The 25864-nt window shown below is 35.4% G+C and overlaps 2 protein-coding genes and 1 long non-coding RNA gene across 5 annotated transcripts; all 3 read right to left on the minus strand.

Moving 5' to 3' along the window:
* Positions 1-6303: 6303 nt before the first annotated feature.
* Positions 6304-17829, minus strand: LOC117926420 (disease resistance protein RPS2-like). Of its 3 annotated transcripts, none has more exons than XM_034845512.1 (2): positions 17459-17825; positions 6304-6502 (listed from the first exon to the last, which is right to left on the minus strand). In XM_034845512.1, the coding sequence occupies exons 1-2, from the start codon at positions 17769-17771 to the stop codon at positions 6432-6434; spliced, it is 384 nt and encodes a 127-aa protein (XP_034701403.1). In that variant the 5' UTR covers positions 17772-17825; the 3' UTR covers positions 6304-6431. The 3 variants fall into 3 exon arrangements, with proteins under 3 accessions (XP_034701403.1, XP_034701402.1, XP_034701404.1); XM_034845511.1 differs by lacking the exon at positions 17459-17825 and adding an exon at positions 6740-8343; XM_034845513.1 differs by lacking the exon at positions 6304-6502 and adding an exon at positions 16934-17142 and having other exon boundaries at positions 17459-17829.
* Positions 10710-11249, minus strand: LOC117926422. The gene is made up of 2 exons (XR_004653126.1): positions 11016-11249; positions 10710-10900 (listed from the first exon to the last, which is right to left on the minus strand). It is a non-coding gene; the product is annotated as an uncharacterized LOC117926422 (long non-coding RNA).
* A 96-nt stretch (positions 17830-17925) lies between the features above and the next one.
* LOC117926785 (probable disease resistance protein At4g27220) lies at positions 17926-25519 on the minus strand. Its single transcript, XM_034846077.1, has 3 exons — positions 25326-25519; positions 18078-20319; positions 17926-18024 (listed from the first exon to the last, which is right to left on the minus strand). The coding sequence occupies exons 1-3, from the start codon at positions 25517-25519 to the stop codon at positions 17926-17928; spliced, it is 2535 nt and encodes an 844-aa protein (XP_034701968.1).
* Positions 25520-25864: the final 345 nt, after the last annotated feature.

Here is a 25864-nt window from a genome sequence, read left to right on the forward strand (position 1 = left end):
CCTTGGCAGAATTGGTGAATGCATTGCAGGCACAAGAGCAAAGGAGAATGATAAGAAAAGAAGAATCGATGGAGGGTGCGCTTCAAGCAAAGGCAAAAAATTCAGGAGGAGGCAAAGACAAGAAAAACAACAATAAGAAGAAGAACAACAAGACTGACAACAACAACAAAAACAAGGATGGAACCTATCCACCTTGCCCACACTGCAAAAAGACAAATCACCCACAAAGAAAGTGTTGATGGAGGCCTGATGTCAAGTGCAGGAAATGTGGTCAGATTGGACACATGGAGCAGATTTGCAAGTCACAACAACATGAAGAGGCAAAAGCTTCTACTGAGCAACATCAAGAAGAACAACTTTTTGTTGCAACATGCTTCACAACAAGTAACAGCTCTAGCGATTCCTGGTTGATTGATAGTGGCTGCACAAACCACATGACCAATGACTAAGAGCTCTTTAAGGAGCTTGATAAAACTATCATCTCCAAAGTAAAAATTGGAAATGGTGAATTTATTTCAGTTAAGGGTAAAGGAACTGTGGCTATAGAAAGCTTAACAGGTTTGAAGTATATTACTGATGTTCTATATGTGCCTGACATTGATCAAAACTTGCTTAGTGTTGGGCAGCTGATTGAAAAAGGTTTCAAAGTCATATTTGAAGACAAATGGTGCATGATCAAAGACGCGAAGGGTAGAAATGTATTCAAAGTGAAAATGAGAGCAAAAAGCTTTGCTCTAAATCTAATGGAGGATGAGCAAATAGCATTTTCAAGCACTGTAAGCAATGCAGAATTATGGCACAGAAGGCTCGGGCATTTCCACCATGTTGGACTTCTATATATGTAGAAACAGAATTTGGTGAAAGGTGTGCCATTGTTGGAAGACAAGCTAGCTGATTGTGTGGCTTGTCAATATGGCAAGCAAACTAGAAGACCCTTCCCTCAAACAGCATGGAGAGCAATGCACAAGCTGCAACTGGTACACACAGATGTTGGAGGACCTCAGAAAACACCATCTTTAAATGGTAGTAAGTACTACATTGCATTTATTGATGATTATACCAGATTTTGTTGGATTTATTTCCTCAAATCCAAATCTGAGGTTGCTAATGTATTTTGGAAATATAAAGCATGGGTGGAGAATCAAAGCAGTTGCAGGATGCAGAAGATAAGGTCAGATAATGGGAAAGAATACACAAATGAAATTTTTGATAAGTTTTGTGAAGAAGCCGGTATTGAGCACCAACTCACAACACCTTACACTCCACAACAGAATGGAGTAAGTGAGAGAAAAAATCGAAGTATTATGGAGATGACAAGGTGTATGCTACATGAGAAGGAGTTGCCAAAGAAATTGTGGGCAGAGGCTGCAAACACTGCAGTTTTTTTGCTGAATAGGCTGCCAACTAGAGTTTTGCAGAAAAAAACTCCATTTGAAGCCTGGTTTGGTTATAAACCAGATTTGAAGAATCTAAGAACTTTTGGTTGTCTCTGTTTTTCTTATGTGCCACAGGTGAAAAGAGACAAACTTGATAAGAAGGCAGAACCAGGAGTTTTCATTGGATATAGCAACTCTTCCAAGGCTTACAGAATTTTCCAACCACAAAATGGAAAAATTCTTGTAAGTAGAGATGTCAAGTTCATGGAGGATAGACAATGGAACTGGGAGGAGTCAATAAAGATGCAACTGCCAAAGGTTTTGCAATATTTTGATGAAGACATAGATGATGTCCTAGTTAGAGGTATAAGGTCCTTATCTGATGTTTATGAAAGAAACAATGTTGCTGTTTTTGAGCCTGTAGAATTTGAAGAGGCAGAGAAGGATGACAAGTGGATTAAAGCAATGAAAGAGGAGCTTAGAACGATTGAAAAGAATGACACCTAGGAGTTGGTGGACAGACCTTAACACAGAAAGGTCATTGGAGTCAAATGGGTTTATAGAACCAAACTTAATGCAGATGGTTCTGTAAATAAATACAAAGCCAGATTAGTTGTGAAGGGGTATAGTCAAGTGTTTGGAGTGGATTTCTCATAAACTTTTGCTCCAGTAGCACGCTTGGATACAATCAGAATGTTGCTTGCTTTGACAGCACAAAAGGGATGGAAAACTTACCAGTTGGATGTAAAATCTGCTTTTTTAAATGGTTATCTTCAAGAGGAAATTTATGTAGAGCAGCTCGAGGGATTCCAAGTCAAGGGACAGGAGGAGAAGGTCTACTTGTTGAAGAAGGCCTTATATGGTCTTAAACAGGCTCCCAGGGCCTGGTACAGTAGGATTGATGAACATCTTCAAAGTCTTAGATTTGTTAAAAGTCCAAGTGAAGCTACATTATATGTAAAAGGAACAGATGCTAACTTAATTGTAGTTTTTGTTTATGTTGATGATCTGCTTGTAACAGGTAGCAATGAGAAACTGGTAAAAGAGTTTAAAGCTGAAATGCTCAAAGTATTTGAGATGACAAACCTTGGCTTGATGTCCTATTTTCTGGGTATATAGGTGAAGCAAGATCATGATGGAGTCTTCATAAGCCAAAAGAAGTATGCAAAGGAAATTCTTAACAATTTCACATGGATGATTGCAAAAGGACCAACACACCAATGAATCAGAAGGAGAAATTTAGCAAAGATGATGGAACAGAAAAAGTGGATGAAAGCCAATATAGGAGTCTGATTGGTTGCTTGATGTATCTTACAGCCACCAGACCAGACATAATGTTTTCAGTAAGCTTGCTTTCAAGATTCATGCATTGTGCCAGTGAAGTGCATTTTCAAGCTGCCAAAAGGATTGTAAGATATATCAAGGGCACAACAAATTATGGCATTAAATATTCTTACTGTCAGAATTTTAAACTTCATGGTTATTCTGATAGTGATTGGGCAGGTTCTATTGATGACATGAGAAGTACAAGAGGATTTTGTTTCAGCTTTGGATCCGGAATTTTTTCATGGTCCTCAAAGAAGCAAGATGTGATAGCTCAAAGTACAGCAGAGGTAGAATATGTAGCAGCCAATGCTACTGTAAATCAAGCAATTTGGATCAGAAAAATACTTGCAGATCTACACATGAAGCAAAATGAGCCAACACAAATTCATGTAGATAACCAAGCTGCAATTGCAATTTCAAATGATTCTATTTTTCATGGCAAGACTAAGCATTTCAAGATCAAGTTGTATCACTTAAGAGAAGAACAAAAGGATGGTGAAGTTAAACTGCTTTATTGCAAGACTGAGGATCAAATTGCAGATGTGTTAACCAAGGCTCTACCAAAAGCTAGATTTGAAACCTTAAGAGGCAAAATAGGCCTCTGCAACTACTAAGGCAAGGAGGAGTGTTGGAAACGTGCCTTAAGTTGCTACAGTTATGGGCAAACAAAAAGTTGCTGAATAATTGGTGAATAGACCAAGTCTTTAGGAATATTTTCTGGATATATATATATATATATATATATATATATATATATATATATATATATATATTTTGTTTTGGCTTGATATTAGGAATTGGTTAGACATGGCTAGAAATTAGCAAATTCCCTTGACTTTCTGTTATGTTTCAGCTCTATATAAAGAGCAATGCAATGAATAAAAATATACTTCCAGATACCAAGTTTTTCTTTACTGAAAAAAATTTGTTTTTCCTTTGCTGTCATAAATTTCTGCCCTGTTCTTGTGCCATATATCAACAGCTTTGATACCATAAAAGAGATGTTTACAAGAGTGAATATTTCCCATAAATTTTCAAGGGATAAATTACAAGTATATATATATACACTAACATGACCAAGATCAACTATTTACAGAGACGATCAAGGAGGAAAATTTGGAGTGTGATTGCAAAGGTCTATTGTGCCTTGGCTGTTGTTGGTTTGGTGTCAAATTTATAATTATACCCTTCCCGTCAATTGTGTTGCGATATTCTCTTCAATGCCTTTAATATTTGGATATGATGAGGCATCAACTTGAATGACGATATTAAACCTTTTTCATATCTGTGGTAGATCTTTCACAGCTGATGTTACTCTGATCCCATCTCTTCCTGAAATCCTGATCCTCCGGACCTCAGGATTTTCTATTTCTTCTAGAATTTGGCAAGTAGCAAAATTAGCAGCCAAATTCCGTAATTTTTCATCAGGCTCTTTACTTGCAAAGTTTTCTCACACATATTCTCAATGATCATTGGTGGAATATAAGCTTTAATATCATCAAGTGAATGATCCAGCAGTGTAGTGATTTCAGAAGATAGCTCTGAAAAACTCGTCTTTGGCTGGCTTGAAAATGTTTCCATTTCCCTTACTTAGTGATTTATCTTCAAAACATCCAAAACCTAGTTCTTGTGTCTCCCTTTGTTAGCTGAATTCATAGGAGGATATGATAAGATAAGGCACACAATATCTTTCTTTCTATTCAACTCCTTCACTTTCTTAAGGGGGTGGTATCTGCAGAAATTATAAGGTAAAAAAGGAAAAAAGAAAAACCAATAGAATGAGTTCAGAATGCAGTTTCTGAGGATTATTCTAGTTCAAATCTTGTAATAAGTATATGCACCAAATTGTCATTAGCAATATCAAACAAGTTTGTGTGAAAGTTGACAACATAACTTTCCTTCTTTTTTTTTTTCGCGCTTTATTTATTTATTTATTATTTTTGTGTGTGTTTATTTAAAGATAGATTTTGGGGTGCATGACACATGTATGCAAGTAAAGTTCCTTCTAATCTTCTTAAGGCTTAATGTGGAGGTCCTAAGTGTCCTAGTCCATAGTTTTGGTGGGCTAGCTTGGCTCAAAAATGGAGATGTAAAGAGAGAGAAGTTTCCTTGTTACTGCATTCATCTATGATAATTAATTGAATCCTTGGTTTTTTCACTTTACATTGCGCATAAACTCAATACAAAGTTGTAGGACTACTGAATTGCTACTGTGTTCAAATTATAGCTTTTATGGAATTATTCTCTAACCGAGGTCACTTAATAGGGAGATCTAATTGAGCTTGTATCAGATCGATCAATTCCACCTTGGCTTGATTCAAAAAACCGTAGCCTCTCCATTTATTGATTTCCTTTGAATCCAATTTTGTTTGTCTACAAGTATTTTCTATTCATCGATTATACATAATCCCCATTTACTTGATCCCTTATTCATATTCTCTTGCTAGAAAGAATATAACTCAAGTTTAGGGGTTTGGAGCTAGAAAGAATAGACACCAAAAGATAATTTATGATTTTTATTGCATGAGCAAGAGTGAAAATGCATAGAGCTTGTGATATTGGAGGAGAAAAGTAAAAGTTTGGAAGAACAAAGATGAGAAAAGACTTTGGTGGATGGATGTCTTAAAAGTCTATGCCAATTGTGATTCTACATTCTTATTCCAGTCATAACTTGTAAGGTGATAATGGCGGATAGATCAGGTTGAAGGCCACAAATAGACATTTCCCTTGTTCCTCATATCAGTAGTGCCCCTGTGCTCATATCCTTAACAACAAAGCAACTGGGAAAAAAATTCAACTAGGTATTATTGTGTTTGCAAAGTTAAGAAATGAATACTAAGTTTTTGTTAATGGAAGGAGTACGAAGAAAATTGAGGTAAAAGTTTTTGGAAGGAGTTTTTAAAGAAGCAGAACCTATATGTGTTATAAGAATGCCCTTACTATCACCCAACAAAATATCATCACCTTCATTATGTTCTAAGTGGGATTAACAAATTATTGAGGTTGAAGGTAATGTGATGAGATGCTTCAGTATTCATTAACCAATTTTAGTTATTTAAGCAATGGGGTTGGGAGGCTTTCAAATTTTGTAGCATCGCTTTGCTGTATGATATGCCTTATCATTGTATTGGTAAGACTTGAGGCTTCTAGTTCTTATTTAGGTGATGTCGATTCTGATTGGTGCTGAAAGATTAAGCATCAATAACATGGTTGTTGATCTGAGAAGAAGAATGATTGTCCTTATTAAAGAATTGATTGCCACAAAACTTGTAATTGCGTCATTATGTTGAGAGTAGTTAGTAGCGATAGAATTCCTCAATGCTTTTCCTCGAGCTTAAGGAAACCTTCATGTTCCACAAGTCTGTTATGGAGCTCTGCAAAGGTTATTGATGTGTCTCTTGATAGTATGGCAACAGATATTTCTTTGAAATCTAAACTAAGGTTGCGAAGTACTCTACTGGTAAGATCGCTTTCATCAATAGGAACATTAATGATGGCCAGTTCATCTTTGATAATTTGGACTATTTGCATATACTCTGACAGAATTTGAGCCTTTGGTAACCTCAGCAAAGTAATTTTAAGGTCCATAACTCTTGTCTGAGATTGATTGACGTAGATGGTGGCTAGTTTGGTGCATGCTTTGTGGGCTGAAGTAGCCCGCAAGATCAATGACATGACTGATTCTGATAAAGATGTAGCTCAAGCTTAACTAGTACAGAATAGGTAAAGCTAAGCAACTTGCTTCTGCTTTGAGCTTGTTCCATCCTCGACTGCTGGAGCCTTCAGGGAGTCACCAGGACCTGTCCCTCATCAACAAGAAAAAAAAAACAAAAAATGAGAGAGCTGAATAAGAAACTTGGACGTAGATAATACAAATGTTGTGGGGAACTTCTGCTTCATTCAAATGTCTATGTAGGCATAGCTTATCCTGAAACTAAAGAAGTCATCTCAAAACAAAATAACCTGACCAAGTTTAAGTAAGATAAAATGGAGATCAATGTTTTATCTTTGAAGAAAAAGAGGAATGGAAAAACAACCTGACTGTTGAGAAAGCTCTGTTTCTTGCATCCCAGCTTGAAGTTGATCGTCAATTTCTGCTAGATGTGTAACAAAATAAGTGTCCTGTTCAATTGGATGAAAGATAGCATCCAGATTGGGTGGCTGAAGCCATTTTGATTTGTTCCAGTTCAATTCTCTCCACCATTTTGCCTCTCCTATTATCACCTTCAAATCATTACTGTGAACTTCCTCTGGGGAAAGAGTTTTGAGGCTTGGACAATCATAGAAGCTCATCCATTCTAATCTTGGTGAAATGTGTAGACCATTGGAAATGCTGACCAGTTTAGGCATGTAATGAAGTGATATCTTCCTCAACTTTGGGAATAAATAACTTCCCCTCCACAACATTAGTACAGTAGCAGTAGGATCAGGAGTCATTACTATGCTTTCAATTTTGGGGCAATCTTCAACTACAAGCTCCTCTAACTCATAGAGTTTAGGAAACAGATTCAAAGTAAAAATGGTAGTCAATTGGGGGCATGTATACAACACCAAAGCTTTTAGATGTGATAGGGAACCCAATATAAGTGGCCCCTTCCAAATGCTCCTTAAATTCTTCATATAATGAAGATTCAAGTACTCTAGTGATCCAAGTACAACATCTCCTCCATCATATGCATCTATAATGGTTTGAATCTTAGCACATTCACCTAGTACACAAAATTTTAGATTCCCCATATTTTTAATCCCAAACTCAGATCAACTTGTGGCAGTTAAATGGCGATCCAGGAACAATGCAGTAGCAAGCTGGAGTAGCTCCTTAATTTCAGTTGGGACACCTTCACCATTCACATATTTCAAGCATCTTTCTTGTTCTTCAAATTTAACTGCAGCTTCAAGTGGTAGTCGAGATATTATGCGCTTCATATGATTACCAACAGTAAATCTAAAGTGCATTCCTAGGAGGTTTATTGATGATCCATCCATCAAGTTATTCAAAAGTGAAACTTCTGGAAAGTAAAGTTGAAGAGCCTCCAACCGGTTTAAGCTGCACACTTCCTCTACAATATCTTTCACATTGGCATTCCATTGCTTATCATTGGGATTCACATCTATGATTAATTCTTCCAATTGAGATAGATTGGACATCACACTCTGAGGAATTATTCTGTTTGAGTATTGGTTATCTTTTTTGTTTTCATTATCCCCATAAAACAACATTTTCAAGCAGGTTAAATTTGTCAATTTTCCAACATCCATAGGTAGCCTTATGATTTCAGTCCCCTCGAGATCAAGCACCTTAAGATTACTAAGTTCTCCGACTTCAGGTGGCAACTCCATGAAGAGTTTACAGCCTCTCAGAAAGAGTCTTTGCAGTTGCGACAATCCATAAAGAGATTGTGGTAAAGACCTTATTTTAGTATGGGACAAGTCTAGGATTTGGAGCATAGGCATACGTTGAAAGAACGATGGAGGAATAACTCGCAAAAAAGGGTTCTTTTGTAAGAACAATGCACAGAGTTGGGGACAATTTGGACCCCTTGGCAGCTCAGAAAATTTATTATTCATCAAATGGATTTCCGTGGCTTCCTCCCATGCCTCATCTGTTGGTGCCTTAGCAAGACCCTTTCCACCTTGCAAAAGAAATTTTGAATTTACTAACACCTCATGGATTTCATCTCGCATTCGGACGGAATATCCATTCTGAGAACTCTCTAACAAGAAGGCACTGACAAGGCCTCGAACCATCTTTTGTCCTTCATCAAATGTGCTGATTAACGCATGTCTGATCCACTCCTGAATCAAATCTAATTTGTTCGCCCCTTCCCTCTCCATGTAAAATGCACAGTATTTTACACATTCATGTGCTGAACCTGAACGCCGCCCCATAATGAATGCTAGTGCATTATACAAAACTCTATCTTTCATCTGAGATCTATGCGGCAAGCTTAGCAAATAAGATGCATGTTCCCAGATGCTAACGTTGAAGACCATATTCAAAGCTCTTGCCATTAGAACAACAGCAAGTAAATGGCCAAAACACTTTTGAACCACATCTGTGGCTCTGTGTTGGAAACCTGAAGAATGCACAATGTTGCCAACATTCCTACAAAATAATTCCCAGGATAACAGATGATCATCCAATCTGATTTCTCGATCCACTGCCATTCTTCGACAAACTGTCTGGGATCTAGTCCTGCAAACTATCTTTTGAATGTTCTTTGAGTTCCACCACTCACTCCCCACTTTATACAGATCGATGCTTTCATAAATGTCATCCAGAAAGATTAAGAAGCTTGTGGTTTTCAAGAATTTATTTAACATCTGTATGTTGAATGAGAAGCCTAATTGTTTTGCGATATTCTCTTCAATATCTTCGATAATCGGATATGATGAGGCATCAACCTGAATCACGATATTAAACCTTTGCCGTATCTGTGGTAGATCTTTCACTGCTGATGTTACTCTTATACCATCTCTTCCTGAAATCCTAATCCTCAGGACCTCAGGATTTTCTATTTCTTCTAGAATTTGGCGAGTAGCAAAATTAACGGCCAAATTACGTACTTTTTCATCAGGCTGTGTTACTGCCAAAGTTTTCTCACACATCTCCTCAATGATCCGTGGTGGAACATAAGCTTCAATATCATCGAACGTGTGATCCAGCAGTGCATCGATTTCAAATATGTCTGAATCTAAAACCTTAATTTTCTTGCTTGAAAATGTTTTCCATTCCCTCGCTTTGTGATACATCTTCAAAACATCCCGAACCCAGTTCTCGTGTCTCTCTTTGTTCATGGAATTCATAGGAGGATATGATAAGATAAGACACACAATATCTTTCTTTCTGTTCAACTCCTCGACTTTCTTCTGCAGGGGGTGGAGGTATCTACAGAAATGATAAGGAAACAAAATAAAACCGTTAGGATGAGCTCAGAAGGGAATTTCAGAGGATTATGCTAGTTGAACTCTTCGCAAGTCCCACAATGGTGTTTGTCTTTGACAATATCAAACCAATTTGTGTGTTAAAGTGATTCTAAAATGAAGTTTGTAACATAACTTCCTTTTTTTTTTTTTTTTTGTGTTAAAAAGTTTTCAAAGATAGATTTTTTTGGGGGTGACACATGTAGTACGCAACTAAAGTTCATTCGAATCTTCTAAAGGCATAATCTGGAGAGTCCCAAGTGTCCTAGACAATGGTTTTGGTGGTCTTGGCTCTAAAATGGACCTGTATATATATAGAGAAAGAAATTTCCTGGTTGCTGCACTCATCTATGACAAATTGAATCCTTTGGTTTCTCACTAAATAGCTAGTGAGATCTAATTGAGCTTGTATCAGAGTGAATTTCACCTCCTTTTTTATGATTCAAAAAACCCTAGCCTTTCCTTTTATTGATTTCCTTTTGAGTTCGATTCAATTTTTCTACTACAAGTTTTTTGTGTTCATAGGTTATAATCCGCAATTTATTTGATCCCTTATTCACATTCTCTTTCTTCATCTTTGATTGAGTTTCTTTTTTTTTCTTTTCTTTCACTCGTTTCATTATCAAACCATTTATTCCTACAAAATGAATGAATAAGGAAATTCTCATAACCCTTGGTCTCTATTTATGAACATTTGTATCCATTGGTTCACACTTACAAATATTAGAGTGTACTTGAGAGTGATTTTAAAAAGCGTTTATAGTATTTTTAACACTTAATGATAAAAAATTTCAAATGTTAAAAATATTAAAAACATTTTTTAGAATAATTGTCAAAGGGGGCTCTTAAAGTGTGTTTGACAGTGATTTTATAAAGTATTTTTAATCTTTCTAACACTTGAAAATTTTTATCTTTAAGGTATGAAAAATGCTAAAAACACTTCATAAAATCACTGCCAAATGTTCTCTTAGTAACTTTCAGTTCATTTTTAATAACACTCATACTTAGACTCACTTTGACAACCACCCATACCCATATATGCATGCTATGTCCATCTTTGCTCCAATTCGAGGGAGACCCAAGTCAATCAAATGGATCATTTTGAAATATTTATTAGTCATCATCACTTGTGATGGTCCCCTAGCATTACTACACCACATGGATCTAACTGTTTATGATCAAAATACATACATGATCTGCACCGGCCGACTACCACGCCTTTGCTCAAGCTGCTGCTTATGAAAACTTTCAGAGTGCTTTTGCCTTTTTCCATTCTGATCAGTCCAGCGGAATCCAAATTCAGATAAATTACATCCATGACCAAAAATCGAAGGTCCTAATAATAATCGTGATACTAAGAAGTAACACATGAGGGAAGACTGCACTTACGCTTTGGGGTATATTGGAGAAGAGCGCCATTTCAGGAGACGAAATTACTCTTTTTGGCTTTCGCATTGAGTTCCACAGGCTTGGCCTTCGAATCAGTGGCTTTCGACTCTGCCACACCAGAATTCCCAGAATCCGCAGCACTGGAATCAGCATTCTATGCGGAGTCTTGTGTCTTTCTCCTCTTGGGATCCATCCCTCACTACCACCGGAAGGGATGACCGATGGGGGGTGGGGTTACTACTTACCCCTTTGGCATCCACCTACTTTTGACCTCGAACTACAGACTTTGACCTCAACCACTAATGGAACTCTTGGAAAGTGTCTCAAATTCCTAATAATTATAGATTCCTTTTTGTAGAGAATATTTGTATAAAATATTTCCTATATTCATATAATATTAGATTTCTTTATAGAACAAGGAAAGTTATTAAGAACATCTCTATAAATATTTTATGTCATGAGGAAAAAAGTTAATAAGATAAAGATGTGTTTGTAGACACTATACAAAGTAGATAAAGATGTGAGGACAGACATGAGATACCTTGGGGAGCGAGGGGGCTCGTGGTTAAGGTTGTGGATATAAGATGTGGGAAAATATGAGATGTTTTGAGAACCCAATAGTTATATTTGATTTTGTCCTCTGTAATACTCTATGGTATATTAGAATGATTCTCTCTCATTTGTAGATGTAGGTATGGTTGGCCGAACCATGTTAAAACCTCATGTACTTTTATGTGATTGTTTTATCTTTATGTTTTTGAATTAATATTGTTTATATTAAAGCTTTCGTTGATACAACAGAAGCACTACGAAGCTCCATGCCAAGTAGTGAACCCTCCATCGTTGCTTTCCTCTCTATCACCAACCCATTTATCTACCATCCCATGCAAACTCAATAAAAAAATAACATCCTTAAACATAAGAAATAATATTTTAACCTCATTGCCACCAAACATCCTTTCCTTTCGGCCTTGAACCCATCACTTCAACCCAAGCCTTAGACATAATGAATGAAAAGATGCCATGAGTGAGAAGTTTAGGCTTTTGTCTCAAATAATATCTGGGAGTTTGTCCCTCATGGACCTTGACAAAATATTATTGATTGTAAATGGGTCTTTAGGATAATGCGTAATCTTGATGGTAGCAAGTGCATCAACTAGATGTCAAACAACACATTCCTCCATAGACATCTCCATGATGAAGTTTTTATGTCACAACCACCTAGCTTCCTCGACAAGCCCCTCATATTTATGGTTTGCACAAATCCAACTACGGCCTAAAGCAAGCACCTTGGGCTTGGTTCATTGAGCTTAAGACCTTTATTCTATCTTTAGGCTTTCTGAACTCTTACTTTGATTCTTCTCTGTTTATTCAATCTCACAACTCCATTCTCTATTACTCTATCTCGTGGATGGCAAGTGCATCAACTAGATGTCGAACACTTCCATAGGCATCTCCATGAAGAAGCTTTTATGTCATAACCACCTAACTTCCTCAATGAGTCCATCATGTTTGTAGTTTGCACAAATCCAGCTATGGCCTGAACCAAGCACCTCGGGATTGGTTCTTTGATCTTAAGACCTTTGTTCTATCTTTAGGCTTTTTGAACTCTTGTGTTGATTCTTCTCTGTTTATTCATTCTCACAACTCAATCCATTCTTGTTTACTTTTTACTCTATGTGGATGACTTATGAATTATAGGAAACTCCTTATCATTTATTCGCCATATTATTACCATCCTTTCCAATTGGTTCTCAATCAAAGACCTTGGGCATCTTCATTTTTTCTTGGGTGTGGAGGTCACTTCCTCAGCAAATGGACTATTCCTCTCTCAACCAAAATATGATCGAGACTTTCTCATAAGATTTCATATGGAAGGTATCAAATCTCCTATCACTCCACTTAGTTGTACTACTTAGCTTATTCATAATGATGGATCTCCACAAGTTGATGCCTCTTCGTACCACAGTCTAATTGGAAGCCAACGATATTTCTCCATATCTAAATCTGATATGGCTTGTGTTGTAAACAAACTGGCTCAATACATGCATGCTCCAAGTCAAACTCACTGAACTGCAGCCAAATGTCTCCCACAGTACCTCAAAAACAACTTGGACTATGTTCTTTTTCTTCATTGTTCACAATCATCAAATTTAATTGCCTACTCAGATGCTAATTGGGTAGGCAATTGTGCTGATTGCACTTCCATTTTAGTGAATGTTCTTTTTCTTGGAAGCAATGCAATTTCTTGGTACTTTAAAAAGTAAAGAACCGTTGCTCGCTCTTTTATTAAAGCCAAGTATCATTCTATTGCCTAGGTGGCGAATGAAATAACTTAGGTCACCAATCTTCTTTTTGAGTTTCATATTTCTCTTCCTAAGCCACCACATCTATTTTTTGACAACATTGGTGTTAAGTGTATGTGTGCAAATATAGTACTTATTTCATTTAAAAATGAAACATATTGCTCTTGACTACCATTTCATGCTAAAAAAGTAATTATAGACTCTCTTCAAGTTGCTCAAATGTCAACCCAGAATTAACTTGTTGATATTCACCAAACTATTGCTCAAATCTCGCTTTTATTCTTTTGGTCCAAGATTGGTGTTTCTGATGGAAGCACCATCTTGTGAGAGGTTATCTTCATCTTGAGCCTTAATGAATAATAATAAGGTAAGACCTTATCGGATTATAGCCATATTGATGAAAAAGGCATTGCTCCTTACCCATTGAAAATTTATTTCCAATCTGTAAATATAACCCTATTGCCAAAGTATCAAAAGGAAGCTCATAAAAATCTATAGTCTTTAAAAAAATAAATAAAATGAATTTTGCTAGTTAACCACATTTTATGACTATGATATTCATAGAGCGCTTATTCAATTATAGACATGATGGATTTGTTGCTATTAAGACAATGAGGATTTTGATGACTGGGATGACTAGGAAGATTTTGAAGGGGACCACCTAAGAAACCCATACTCTAATGAAAAACTAAGTAGGATTTCTTAAAAAGAGATGAAAATTCCTTGCAAAAGCTAAATAAAATTTCTTACAAAAGCTGAAAGATCCTTTATAAAAGTTGAATTCTCTTTGAAAACTGAATAAGATTCCCTGCAAAAGTTGAACAAGATTATCTGAAAGAGCTTAATAAAATTCCTTGCAAAAGTTGAACAATATTTTCTGAAAAAGCTTAACAAGATTCTTGGTAAAACCTGAACAAGATTCTAAAAAAAGTTGATCCTATAAAAGTTGAAGGATTCCTTTGCAAAATTAAAATTGTGACTAATAAAGATGGTAAGTAATTATTAGGAGGTTTGAGTTCTAGCACGGACTCCCCGATAGGAGGAGTTATTAAAAGACTAAGAAGGTAGAATGTGAGTCATCTATTAACAAAAGTGTTTGGATGTTTTTTCTTTAATTAGTTTATGCATTTTTTTTTCTAGTTTGTAATCTAGTTCATAATCTTGGAAGCAACTTTAGCAATTTAGACTCATACTCCCATGGATCGATTTGATGTAAGTCTTCCAATAAATCTATGTGAAATGAAGCCTTATTTTTCTCCTAAAAGGCTAGAGCCATCATGAGCTCAATATATTGACTCAAATAAGAATTACAACAAATAGGATCACAAGGATGAAAACAAGAAAGAAACAACAAAGACTTGGCCTAGATGTGAAGCATGGCATTGCCAAGGTCCTCTTGGTGAAAGTGCAAGGCGTTTTTCATTGCCCATGCTTAAAAGCTGGAGCATTGTTAACCTTATGCTTTAAAATATAAGGTTTGGAAGGTAGAAGAATGCAAAGATCAAGCAATCCACTTGAGTGATGTTATTCATGGGCCTAAGGAATATGCAAAGGATAATTTTGAAGGTCATGAAATTCCTTTCTACTTTATGAGTGTTTGAAAATTGATTTTGGTTAAAGTTAGAAAAAAATAATAATGATTTTGTTGATACATTTGATAATTAAATGTTTTATAATTAGTAAATTAGATTTTCAATCAAAATTTACATTTTGCAAAAAAAAAATAAAAATGATTGTTTTAAATCATAATATGAAGAAAGTGTAAAAATATACTCTTGAAAATATGCATGGGTGATGTAGGAAGTCATCTTATAGAAATTTATCTGGTTCTAAATATTTTTAAACTCCTTTCATTGAATATGCACATGTATATGTAAATATGTATATACATTTGTGTATGTGCATTTATATATGCCAAAAATCCTCGTGATAGGACCACATGAAGTCTTTTTCTCTCAGACGTTGGACCACATGGCATGCATTAGAATTTTTTTTTTAATTTGATTTTGACCATTTTTCTAGTTCATAGATTCAAGTACAAGTTTAATCTAGCATCTCTTTATTTATTTGTAGTTGTTGAAGAAAAGAAACAATATTTTGAGATTCTTCATAACCAATCTAAGATGGGAGATGATAGTTATGATGAAATGAGTCTCAAGGTTTCAAGTAAGAAACAAAGGTCATCTAAGCTTGAAAGTGAAGTGTGGCACTATCTAGATCCTCTTGATGAGAGACCTGGGTTGTTTTCATTGCCATTGTTGAGATGTTGGAGTGAAATTAATGTAGGTGCTTCAAAATATAAGGTTTGGAAGGTAGGACAAAGTGAAGAACATGCAATCCCTTTGAATGATGCTATTTCCCAAATTTTACCCATAAAGTTGGAGAAAAATTGAAGGTCTTAATGGAAGGCTTGCTTGGATTCTGAAGATGATTGTTGAGATACTATCAAAATCTGTAGAGTGGTATTAGAGAATTTTGATACTAGACAATTTTTTTTTTTTGTTGCCTATTTTTAGCTCAAACTAGTGAGATGTGATATTTTGTATATATATTTTACTAAGTTTGAACACTTAGGCTTGGTTGTTAAAAATGTGAAGTTTTTATTTACTTATTTTTTGGATCATTCTAAAGACAATCATGTTGAGTTTTCAATTTTTGAATTTAGATTTTTCTTTCATTTTCTCTGTACTTTCCATTGTTTGGAATGATGACTAAGTTCTCTATTAGTGGCTAAACTCTTCTACATCAAAGGCGTGCTTTAAGGTGAAGATCAAAGCTAAAATTCATACATAAAACTTAGCAAGATCTGTGGATTCCTTTATCTTAAGTAAAAATTCTCAATAAATCCTTCTTGATAAGGCATGGGTGATGCTTGATGGATTCATTGAATGCTTGTTCAAGAGATAAGATTGATGATTCACTTAGACCACTGTGATCATAGGTAAAACATGTGTGCATGATAGCTTGCTACACATGTGAGCTTTCTCTTGTGAAAATGGGTTATGTTTATGAAGAATGGATGTATCAAACCACTCAAATGAAGACAACATCAAAGTATTTAGTAGTAAAAGAAAATTGTACATGTTTATCATGTCTATTGGCTTCAAAGTATGAACTTGATTACCAATTTCTGCTAACTCAATCATCAAACCTCCTTTAGATCTTTAGTAGCTCCTCTAAGGCTATGTTTGGTTTTCAAAAAAATTTAAGGAAAAATATGAGGGGAACTAAGAACAAGAGAGGAAAAGTTAAAGGAAAGAAAATAAAAAAAAATTAACTTTAATCACAATTTTCTTCACACCATTAACATTAGCAATCAACTACTAGAATTTAGTACAAGCAGATCTTATATCTACCAAAAGAACATATATAAATGTGTTTTGATGTTGCTGCAACTGAACTGCTCCTTCCTCTAACCTACTTTATCCCTCTTGAAAATTCAAATTTGATAAGTAATTCTTTGCTAAATGCTCAAGCAGTTGCTGATCAGAGCAAACAATAAATACATATCAAACTGAAGGATATGATTTTGACTACTGAATTCAAAAGCATACAGCAAGTTCACATCACCATTTGTTCAAAGGTTTGATAACCTAAAGAGTATCTCTGTAAGGTTCTGAGCTTCCTTTTCTCCACAACCAAGCACAACATGAAATAACTAAACAAACAACAATCACTAAGACAGTCAGCCGCTGTCGGGAAATTAGCCATAATATGTAACTCAAGCTTAATAGTACAAATCAGGTAAAGCTAAGCAACTGGCTTCTGCTTTGAGCTTGTTCCATCCTGGACGGCTGGAGCCTTCAGGGAGTCACCAGGACCTGTGCCTCATAGACAAGAAAAAATACCAAAAATGAGAGCTGAATAAGAAACTTGGACACAGATAATACAAATGTTGTTGGGAATTTATGCTTCATTCAAATGTCCATGTGGGCATAGCTTATTCTGAAATTAAAGAAGTTATATCAAAAGAAAATAAAGGGTTTGGATGAAAACTAGAAATCTGAAATCCTATAATGAATCATTTACCCTTGGAGAGAGGTTCAAATATGTAATAGGACAATGTACCAAGTGTAAGTAAGATAAAATGGAGATCAGTGTTTTATCTTTGAAGAAAAAGAGGAATGGAAAAACAACCTGACTGTTGAGAAAGCTCTGTTTCTTGCATCCTAGCTTGAAGTTGATCGTTAATTTCTGCTAGACGTGTAATGAAATATGTGTCCTGTTCAATTGGATGAAAGATAGCATCCAGATTGGGTGGCTGAAGCCATTCTGATTTGTTCCACTTCAATTCTCTCCACCATTCTGCCCCTCCTATTATCACTTTCAATTCATTACTGTGAACTTCCTCTGGGGAAAGAGTTTTGAGGCTTGGACAATCATAGAAGCTCATCCATTCTAATATTGGTGAAATGCGTAGACCATTGGAAAAGCTGACCAGTTTAGGCATGTAATGAAGTGATATCTTCCTCAACCTTAGGAATAAATACCTTTCTCTCCACAACCAAGGTTCAGTAGCAGTAGGATCAGGAGTCACTACTATGCTTTCAATTTTGGGGCAATCTTCAACTACAAGCTCCTCTAAGTTAATGAGATAAAAAGCGTCATTCCAAGTAAAAATGGTAGTCAATTGGGGGCATGTATGCAGCACCAAAGCTTTTAGATGTGATAGAGAACGCCATCCAAGTGGCCCCTTCCAAATGCTCCTCAAATTCTTCATATAATAAAGATTCAAATACTCCAGTGATTTAAGTACAACAGCTCCATCATCATCTTCATCTGCATCCGTAATGGTTTGAATCTCATCACATTCGCCTAATACACAAACTTTTAGATTCCTCATATTTTCAATTCCAAACTCAGATAAACTGGTAGCAGTTGAATGGCGATCCAGGAACAATGCAGTAGCGAGCTCAAGTACCTCCTCAATTTTAGTTGGGACACCTTTACCATTCACATACTTCAAGCATCTTTCTTCTTCTTCAAATTTAGCTATAGCTTCAAGTGGTAGTCGGGATATTATGGGCTTCAGATGGCTGCCAACAGTAAATCTAAAGTGCATTCCTGGGAGGTTTATTGATGATCCATCCATCAAGTTATTCAAAAGTAGAACTTCTGGAAAGTAAAGTTGAAGAGCCTCCAACCGGTCTAAGTTGCACACTTCCTCTACAATTTCTTCCACATTGGCATTCCATCGCTTATCATTAGGATTGACATCTATGATTAATTCTTTCAAATGAAATAGATTGGACTTCACACCCTGAGGAATTATTCTGTTTGAGTATTGGTTATCTTTTCTATTGTCATTATCCCCACAAAACGACATTTTCAAGCAAGTTAAATTTGTCAATTTTCCAACATCCACAGGTAGCCTTATAATTTCAGTCCCCTCAAGATCAAGCACCTTAAGATTACTGAGTTTTCCGACTTCAGGTGGCAGCTCCATGAAGAGTTTACAGCCTCTCAAAAAGAGTCTTTGCAGTTGTGCCAACCCATAAAGAGATTGAGGTAATGATCTTATTTTAGTATGCGACAAGTCTAGGATTTGGAGTATAGGCATACGTTGAAAGAAAAGTGGAGGAATAACTCGCAAAGAAGGGTTCTTTTGTAAGAACAATGCACAGAGTTGGGGACAATTTGGAATCTTTGGCAGCTCAGAAAGTTTATTATTCATCAAATGGATTTCACTGGCTTCCTCCCATGCATCATCTTTTGGTGCCTTAGTAAGACCCTTTCCACCTTGCAAAAGAAATTGGGAATTTACTAACACCTCACGGATTTCATCTCGCATTTGGACAAAATATCCATTCTGAAAACTCTCTAACAAGAAGGCACTGACAAGATCTTGAACAATCTTTTCTCCTTCATCAAATGTGCTGATTAAGGCATGTCGGATCCACTCCTGAATCAAATCAACTTTGTCCACTCCTTCCCTCTCCATGTAAAATGCACAGTAGTTTACACATTTATCTGCTGAACCTGAACGCCCCAGAATGAAAGCTAATGCATTATACAAAACTCTGTCTTTCCACTGAGATCTGTGAGGCAAGCTTAGTATATAAGATGCATGTTCCCAGATGCTGACATCGAAGACCATTTTCAAAGCTCTTGCCATTAGAGCAACAGCAAGTAAATGGCCAGAACACTTTTGAACCACATCTATGGCTCTGTGTTGGAAACCTGAAGAATGCACAATTTTGCCAACATTCAAACAAAATAATTCCCAAGATAACAGATGATCCTCCAACCTGATCTGTCGATCCAATGCCATTCTTTGATGAACTTCCTGGGATCTAGTCGAACAACTAGTCGAACAAACTATCTTTTGAATGTTCTTTGAGTTCCACCACTTTCTTCCCACTTCATACAGATCGATCCTTTCATAAGGGTCATCCAGAAAGATTAAGAAACTGGTGTTTTTCAAGACCCTATTTAACACCCAAATGTCCAATGAGAAGCCTAATTGTGTTGCGATATTCTCTTCAATGCCTTTAATATTTGGATATGATGAGGCATCAACCTGAATGACGATATTAAACCTTTTTCGTATCTGTGGTAGATCTTTCACTGCTGATGTTACTCTGATCCCATCTCTTCCTGAAATCCTGATCCTCCGGACCTCAGGATTTTCTATTTCTTCTAGAATTTGGCGAGTAGCAAAATTAACAGCCAAATTACGTAATTTTTCATCAGGCTCTGTTACTTGCAAAGTTTTCTCACACATCTTCTCAATGATTATTGGTGGAACATAAGCTTCAATATCATCGAGTGAATGATCCAGCAGTGTAGTGATTTCAGAAGTTAGCTCTGAGAAACTCGTGTTTTTCCGGCTTGAAAATGTTTCCATTTCCCTTACTTTGTGATTTATCTTCAAAACATCCCGAACCCAGTTCTTGTGTCTCTCTTTGTTAGCTGAATTCATAGGAGGATATGATAAGATAAGGCACACGATATCTTTCTTTCTATTCAACTCCTTCACTTTCTTAAGGGGATGGTATCTGCAGAAATTATAAGGTAAAAAAGGAAAAAAAGAAAACCCAATAGAATGAGTTCAGAATGCAGTTTCAGAGGATTATTCTAGTTCAACTCTTGTAATAAGTATATGCACCAAATTGTCATTAGCAATATCAAACTAGTTTGTGTGAAAGTTGACAACATAACTTTCCTTTCTTTTTTTTTTCCCCCTTTTTTTATTTATTTATAATTTTTGTGTGTGTGTTTATTTAAAGATAGATTTTGGGGGTGCATGACACATGTAGTATGCAACTAAAGTTCCTTCTAATCTTCTTAAGGCTTAATGTGGAGGTCCTAAGTGTCCTAGGCAATAGTTTTGGTGGGCTAGCTTGGCTCTAAAATGGAGATGTAAAGAGAGAGAAGTTTCTTTGTTACTGCATTCATCTATGATAATTAATTGAATCCTTAGTTTTTTCACTTTACATTGCGTATAAACTCGATACAAAGTTGTAGGACTGCTAAATTGCTGTTGTGTTCAAATTATAGCTTTTATAGAATTATTCTCCAACCGAGCTCACTTAATAGGGAGATCTAATTGAGCTTATATAAGATCAATCAATTCCACCTTGGCTTGATTCAAAAAACCCTAGCCTCTCCATTTATTGATTTCCTTTGAATTAATCCAATTTTGTTTGTCTACAAGTATTTGCTATTCATTGATTATATATAATCCCCATTTACTTGATCCCTTATTCATATTCTCTTGCTAGAAAGAATATAAATCAAGTTTAGGGGTTTGGAGCTAGAAAGAATGGACACACCAAAAGATAATTTATGATTTTTATTGCATGAGCAAGAGTGAAAATGCATAGAGCTTGTGATATTGGAGGACAAAAGTAAAAGTTTGGAAGAACAAAGATGAGAAAAGACTTTGGTGGATGGATGTCTTAAAAGTCTATGCCAGTTGTGATTCTACATTCTTAATCCAATCATAACTTGTGGGGTGATAATGGAGGATTGGTCAAGTTGAAGGCCACACATAGACATTTCCCTTGTTTGTTCCTCATATCAAGAGTGCTCCTGTGCTCATATCCTTAACAACAAAGCAAATGGGAAAAAAATTCAACTAGGTATTATTGTGTTTGCAAAGTTAAGAAATGAATACTAAGTTTTTGTTAATGGAAGGAGTACGAAGAAAATCGAGGTAAAGTTTTTGGAAGGAGTTTTTAAAGAAGTAGAACCTATATGTGTTATAGGAATGCTGTTACCATCGCCCAACAAAATCTCATCACCTTCATTATGTTCTAAGTGGGATTAGCAAATTGTTGAGGTTGAAGGTAATGTGATGAGATGCTTCAGTATTCATTAACCAATTTTAGTTATTTAAGCCATGGGGTTGGCAGGCTTTCAAATTTTGTAGCATTGCTTTGCTGTATGACATGCCTTATCATTGTATTGGCAAGACTTGAGGCTTCAAGTTCTTATTTAGGTGATGTTGCTTCTGATTGGCGCTGAAAATTAAACACCAATAACATGGTTGTTGATATGAGAAGAAGAATGATTGTCCTTATTAAAGAATTGATTGCCACAAAACTTGTAATTGTCATTATGTTGAGAGTAGTTAGTAGTGATAGAATTCCTTAATGCTTTTCCTCGAGCTTAAGGAAACCTTCATGTTCCACAAGTTTGTTATGGAGCTCTGCAAAGGTTATTGATGTGTCTCTTGATAGTATGGCAACAAATATTTCTTTGAAATCTAAACTAAGGTTGCGAAGTACTCTATTGGTAAGATCGCTTTCATCAATAGGAACATTAATGATGGCCAGTTCATCTTTGATAATTTGGACTATTTGCATATACTCTATGACATATATTGAGCCTTTGGTAACCTCAGCAAGGTTATCTTTAAGGTCCATAATTTTTGTCTGAGATTGATTGACATAGATGGTGGCAGGTTTGGTCCATGCTTTGTGAGCTGATGTAGCCCGTGAGATCAATGGCATGACTGATTCTGATAAAGATGCAAATATTGCATGAAGCAGAAGACTACCTTGGCGTGTCCAATGGATATATGCTAGATTAGAATGATTTTGTCGATTTTGACAATGATGGATTTAAGGCATGGTTATGTGCCTTCAAAATACACCACTAAATCATAATCACGCACAAAGGAGAACATGGAGTTGAGCATCCCAAGAGGGATAGTTAGAGGGCGTGAGTTTCAAAGATGGCTAAGCCGTTGCATTACCAATGTAAATTAAATTAGAGATGTCACCCCCCAAGAGCCTCTCCAAGGGCGTGACGGTCATTTCACACCTCAAACCCAAAGGCTTAAAATGTAACCTGACCCAAACAATCATATTGTAACTGGAAGTAACCAATTACCAAAAACTTGTTCAGAGTAGTGGAACAAAATTCTAAAATCTTCAAACTTAACTTTAAAACTAAGCATCCATCAACCAAAATCCATTATCCAAATAGATTGCCAACTCAAATAAATCAAGTGCTAACAAATTTTCATAATCTCCAAATCTCAACTTCAAACTTATCAAAAAAAAAAAATTTAAAAGCTCAATATCTAAATAACTTCCAAAACCAAATAATCCAAAGGAACATAAACTCATAAGCTAATAATGTCCAAATAACATGCTAAGCAAAATCCTAATGATGATCATTCCCCGACCTAGCCATCACTCCTCGCTCGAACTAAAGGTGCCTAAAAAGTAATCAACAAATAGGAATGAGCTCAAAGCCCAATAAGGAACATTAATGCAATCCATGGATCAAACATTTCAAAATCACTTGCAAAATAGAAGACATTATAACTAATTATTTTCATAAACCTTTGAGTCAGTTTTGCCAATACATTCAAAACTTTTAACTGTATACTTTCAATTCTGATTTAAACATTTTCATATCAAATTCAATCAAAACATTCAAATCATTTATTTTCTCTGGTCATCAAACATCAAATAGTGCCCAGTTAGGTGAGACTTTTCAAATAGGTGGCTAGCCTCAAATTGTTCCTTTAAGGTGGACGGAACTAAACACTACTAGTACTAGTAACCTCTAACCAAACCCCTAGAGGCTGGGGTCCAAATCAGTTACATTCCCCACCAAGAAATATAAAGGTCAACTATTATATCCCGTTGACAAGGGCCAAACAAACCAGAGTTAAACACTTATTTCAATTATTTGAATTTGCAAAACATAATATCTCCACATTTCTCTGTTGTAAACAAAATATAAAGTTCTAACATACTCTTCATACAAAACATATTTGATCCATGCATGAAACGAATATTAATCCAAAATATTTCCAAAAGATGTATATAAAAATTTGTTTATAAAAAAATAATAATTGCATTAATTTCCCTTACCTCAAAAGAAGTCCTCGAAAACTTGGGAGAAAAATAATTTTGGAAAATCTACTCTTCACCTAATATAACATAAGAGAAATAACTATTACTATTTATCTTTAATTTAACTAATTTATTCCTTATTTAAATAAAATTAATAAACTCCCAATTTGTTTCTAATAACACATTACTAATTTAATTAAATTGTAATTTTATTTCATTATAAAAATTCTATATAATTTTTTTTATACTAAATCTCTCATTCTATTTATTACAATAAACCATTATTACTATTATCTTGTTTATTAATTTAAAACTAAATACTATTATTTTATCAATTATCAAATTCAATAGCCACCCAAACCATTACCCTCTTGTCTCGGTACACACAAAACCAATAAAGCAAAGCAAGTACTTCCCATTGCTATCATCATTATTATGATGATTCATTATTTATATATATATTTTTCCCCAATGCCTTCCTTCCTTCCAATGCACACTGCCTTTTTTTTTTTTTTTTCTTAACTCTGACACGTTTTTTTTTTTTCTTCCAGCAACATGCACACAACTACAATGCCTCAATACAATAAATACAAGTATCTATATCAACCCTCCAAAATCCAAAAATCATGTAATTCTTCCTATTATTTATTTATTTTCCTTTCAATCTAAAGCCTCCACAAACGACTTATTTATTTATTATATAAATCTAAAATTTATTTTCTTCATTGATTTTTTTTTTCATTTTAAATTTATTTATTTATTTTTCTTTTCCATTGAATTTTTGAAAATTTCCTATCTTCATCAATAAATCAACCTATACTTGCAAATACTTGCAAATTTTCAAACATTTTGATCTAAAAGTTAAATAAACAAACCCTAACCTAGATTTGGATTTTCCAAAAAATATCTAATGTGTTTGAAATTAACTAATGAATTTAAAATATTAATATAGGGATTAGAATCTTACCTATAGAGATCTGTTCTTCAAACCCTGAAATCTGACTCCAATCTTACGTTCTCAGGAACTCTCTACGAATAGGAACGCGATTCAGAAAAGAACAGGAAGAACAAAATTCTAATTTATACCTAGGGTATTATTCGTAAAATAACCTTTTCACCCTTCTTCTATTTTATTTAAATAAATAATTAAGTAATTTAATATTATTAATATTTTCCTAAATTGCCCCTAAAAAAAAAAAACTTGGGCGTTACATCATCCCCTCCTTAACAAAAGTTTAGTCTTCTAAACTTGACATACCTGAGTCTTGAAATAATTGAGGATGTTTTTCTCTCATCTCTTCTTCTAACTCCCAAGTGGCCTCTTGGATACTATGATTGCTCCATTGGACCTTTACCAACTTGACAATAGCATGTCGTAGTACCTTATCCATCACATCCACAATTTGAACGGGTACCTCTTCATAGGTCAAGTCCTTAGAAATTTGAATAGGCTCCAACTCAACAACATAAGAGAGATCATAAATATATTTCCTCAAGGTCAAAACATGGAATACATTATGAATCTTAGATAGACTTGGGGGCAAGGCCACTTTATAAGCCAAAGTGCCTACTCTTTCTAATACCTTAAATGGTCCCCAAAACGAGGATTGAGTTTCCCTTTTCTTTTAAATCTCATTATAGACTTCATAGGTGAAACTTTCAAGAAAACATGATCACCCACCTCAAACTCTAAATCCCATATGCAATTATCAACATAACTCTTCTGTCTACTTTGTGCTGCTTTCAATCTTTCCTTGATTAAAGAGACCTTTTCAACAGTCAACTGCACAAGTTCAGGCCTCAAAAGTTTCTTCTCTCCAACATCATCCCAACAAACAGGAAATCGACATCTCCTACCATACAACGCCTCAAAAGGTGCCATCCCAATGCTAGCTTGAAAGTTATTATTATAGGCAAACTCCACTAGGGGTAGATAATAATCCCAATTACCTTTTAGGTCCAAAGCACAAGCTCTCAACAAATCTTCCAAGACTTGAATTACCCTCTCTGATTGACCATCAGTCTGTGGATGAAAAACAATACTAAAACTCAACTTAGTACCTAATGCTTTCTGTAAACTATGCCAAAATCTAGAAGTGAAACGAGGATCTCTACCAGATACTATAGAAATAGGTACACCATGCATTCTCACAATCTTCTTAATATAAAGAGAAGCCAAATGATCCATAGAAAAATTAACTTTCATAGGCAGAAAATGAGCAGACTT

Source organism: Vitis riparia, chromosome 12, assembly GCF_004353265.1.
Source record: "Vitis riparia cultivar Riparia Gloire de Montpellier isolate 1030 chromosome 12, EGFV_Vit.rip_1.0, whole genome shotgun sequence".
In the NCBI taxonomy this organism is placed as follows: Eukaryota; Viridiplantae; Streptophyta; class Magnoliopsida; order Vitales; family Vitaceae; genus Vitis; species Vitis riparia.

Excerpts from the sequence above, each read along its gene's own strand:
- LOC117926785 (XM_034846077.1), bottom strand. The coding sequence starts at position 25,519 with ATGGCACCTTTTGAGGCGTTGTATGGTAGGAGATGTCGATTTCCTGTT. Across the intron at positions 20,320-25,325 it reads AATTGCATATGGGATTTAGA|ATACCATCCCCTTAAGAAAG; the intron begins GTTTGAGGTGGG and ends TAATTTCTGCAG. Across the intron at positions 18,025-18,077 it reads AAGATGATGATGGAGCTGTT|CATTTGGAAGGGGCCACTTG; the intron begins GTACTTAAATCA and ends GAATTTGAGGAG.
- LOC117926420 (XM_034845511.1), bottom strand. The coding sequence starts at position 7,439 with ATGGGGAATCTAAAATTTTGTGTACTAGGTGAATGTGCTAAGATTCAA. Across the intron at positions 6,503-6,739 it reads AGAGCTTTCTCAACAGTCAG|GTCCTGGTGACTCCCTGAAG; the intron begins GTTGTTTTTCCA and ends GATGAGGGACAG.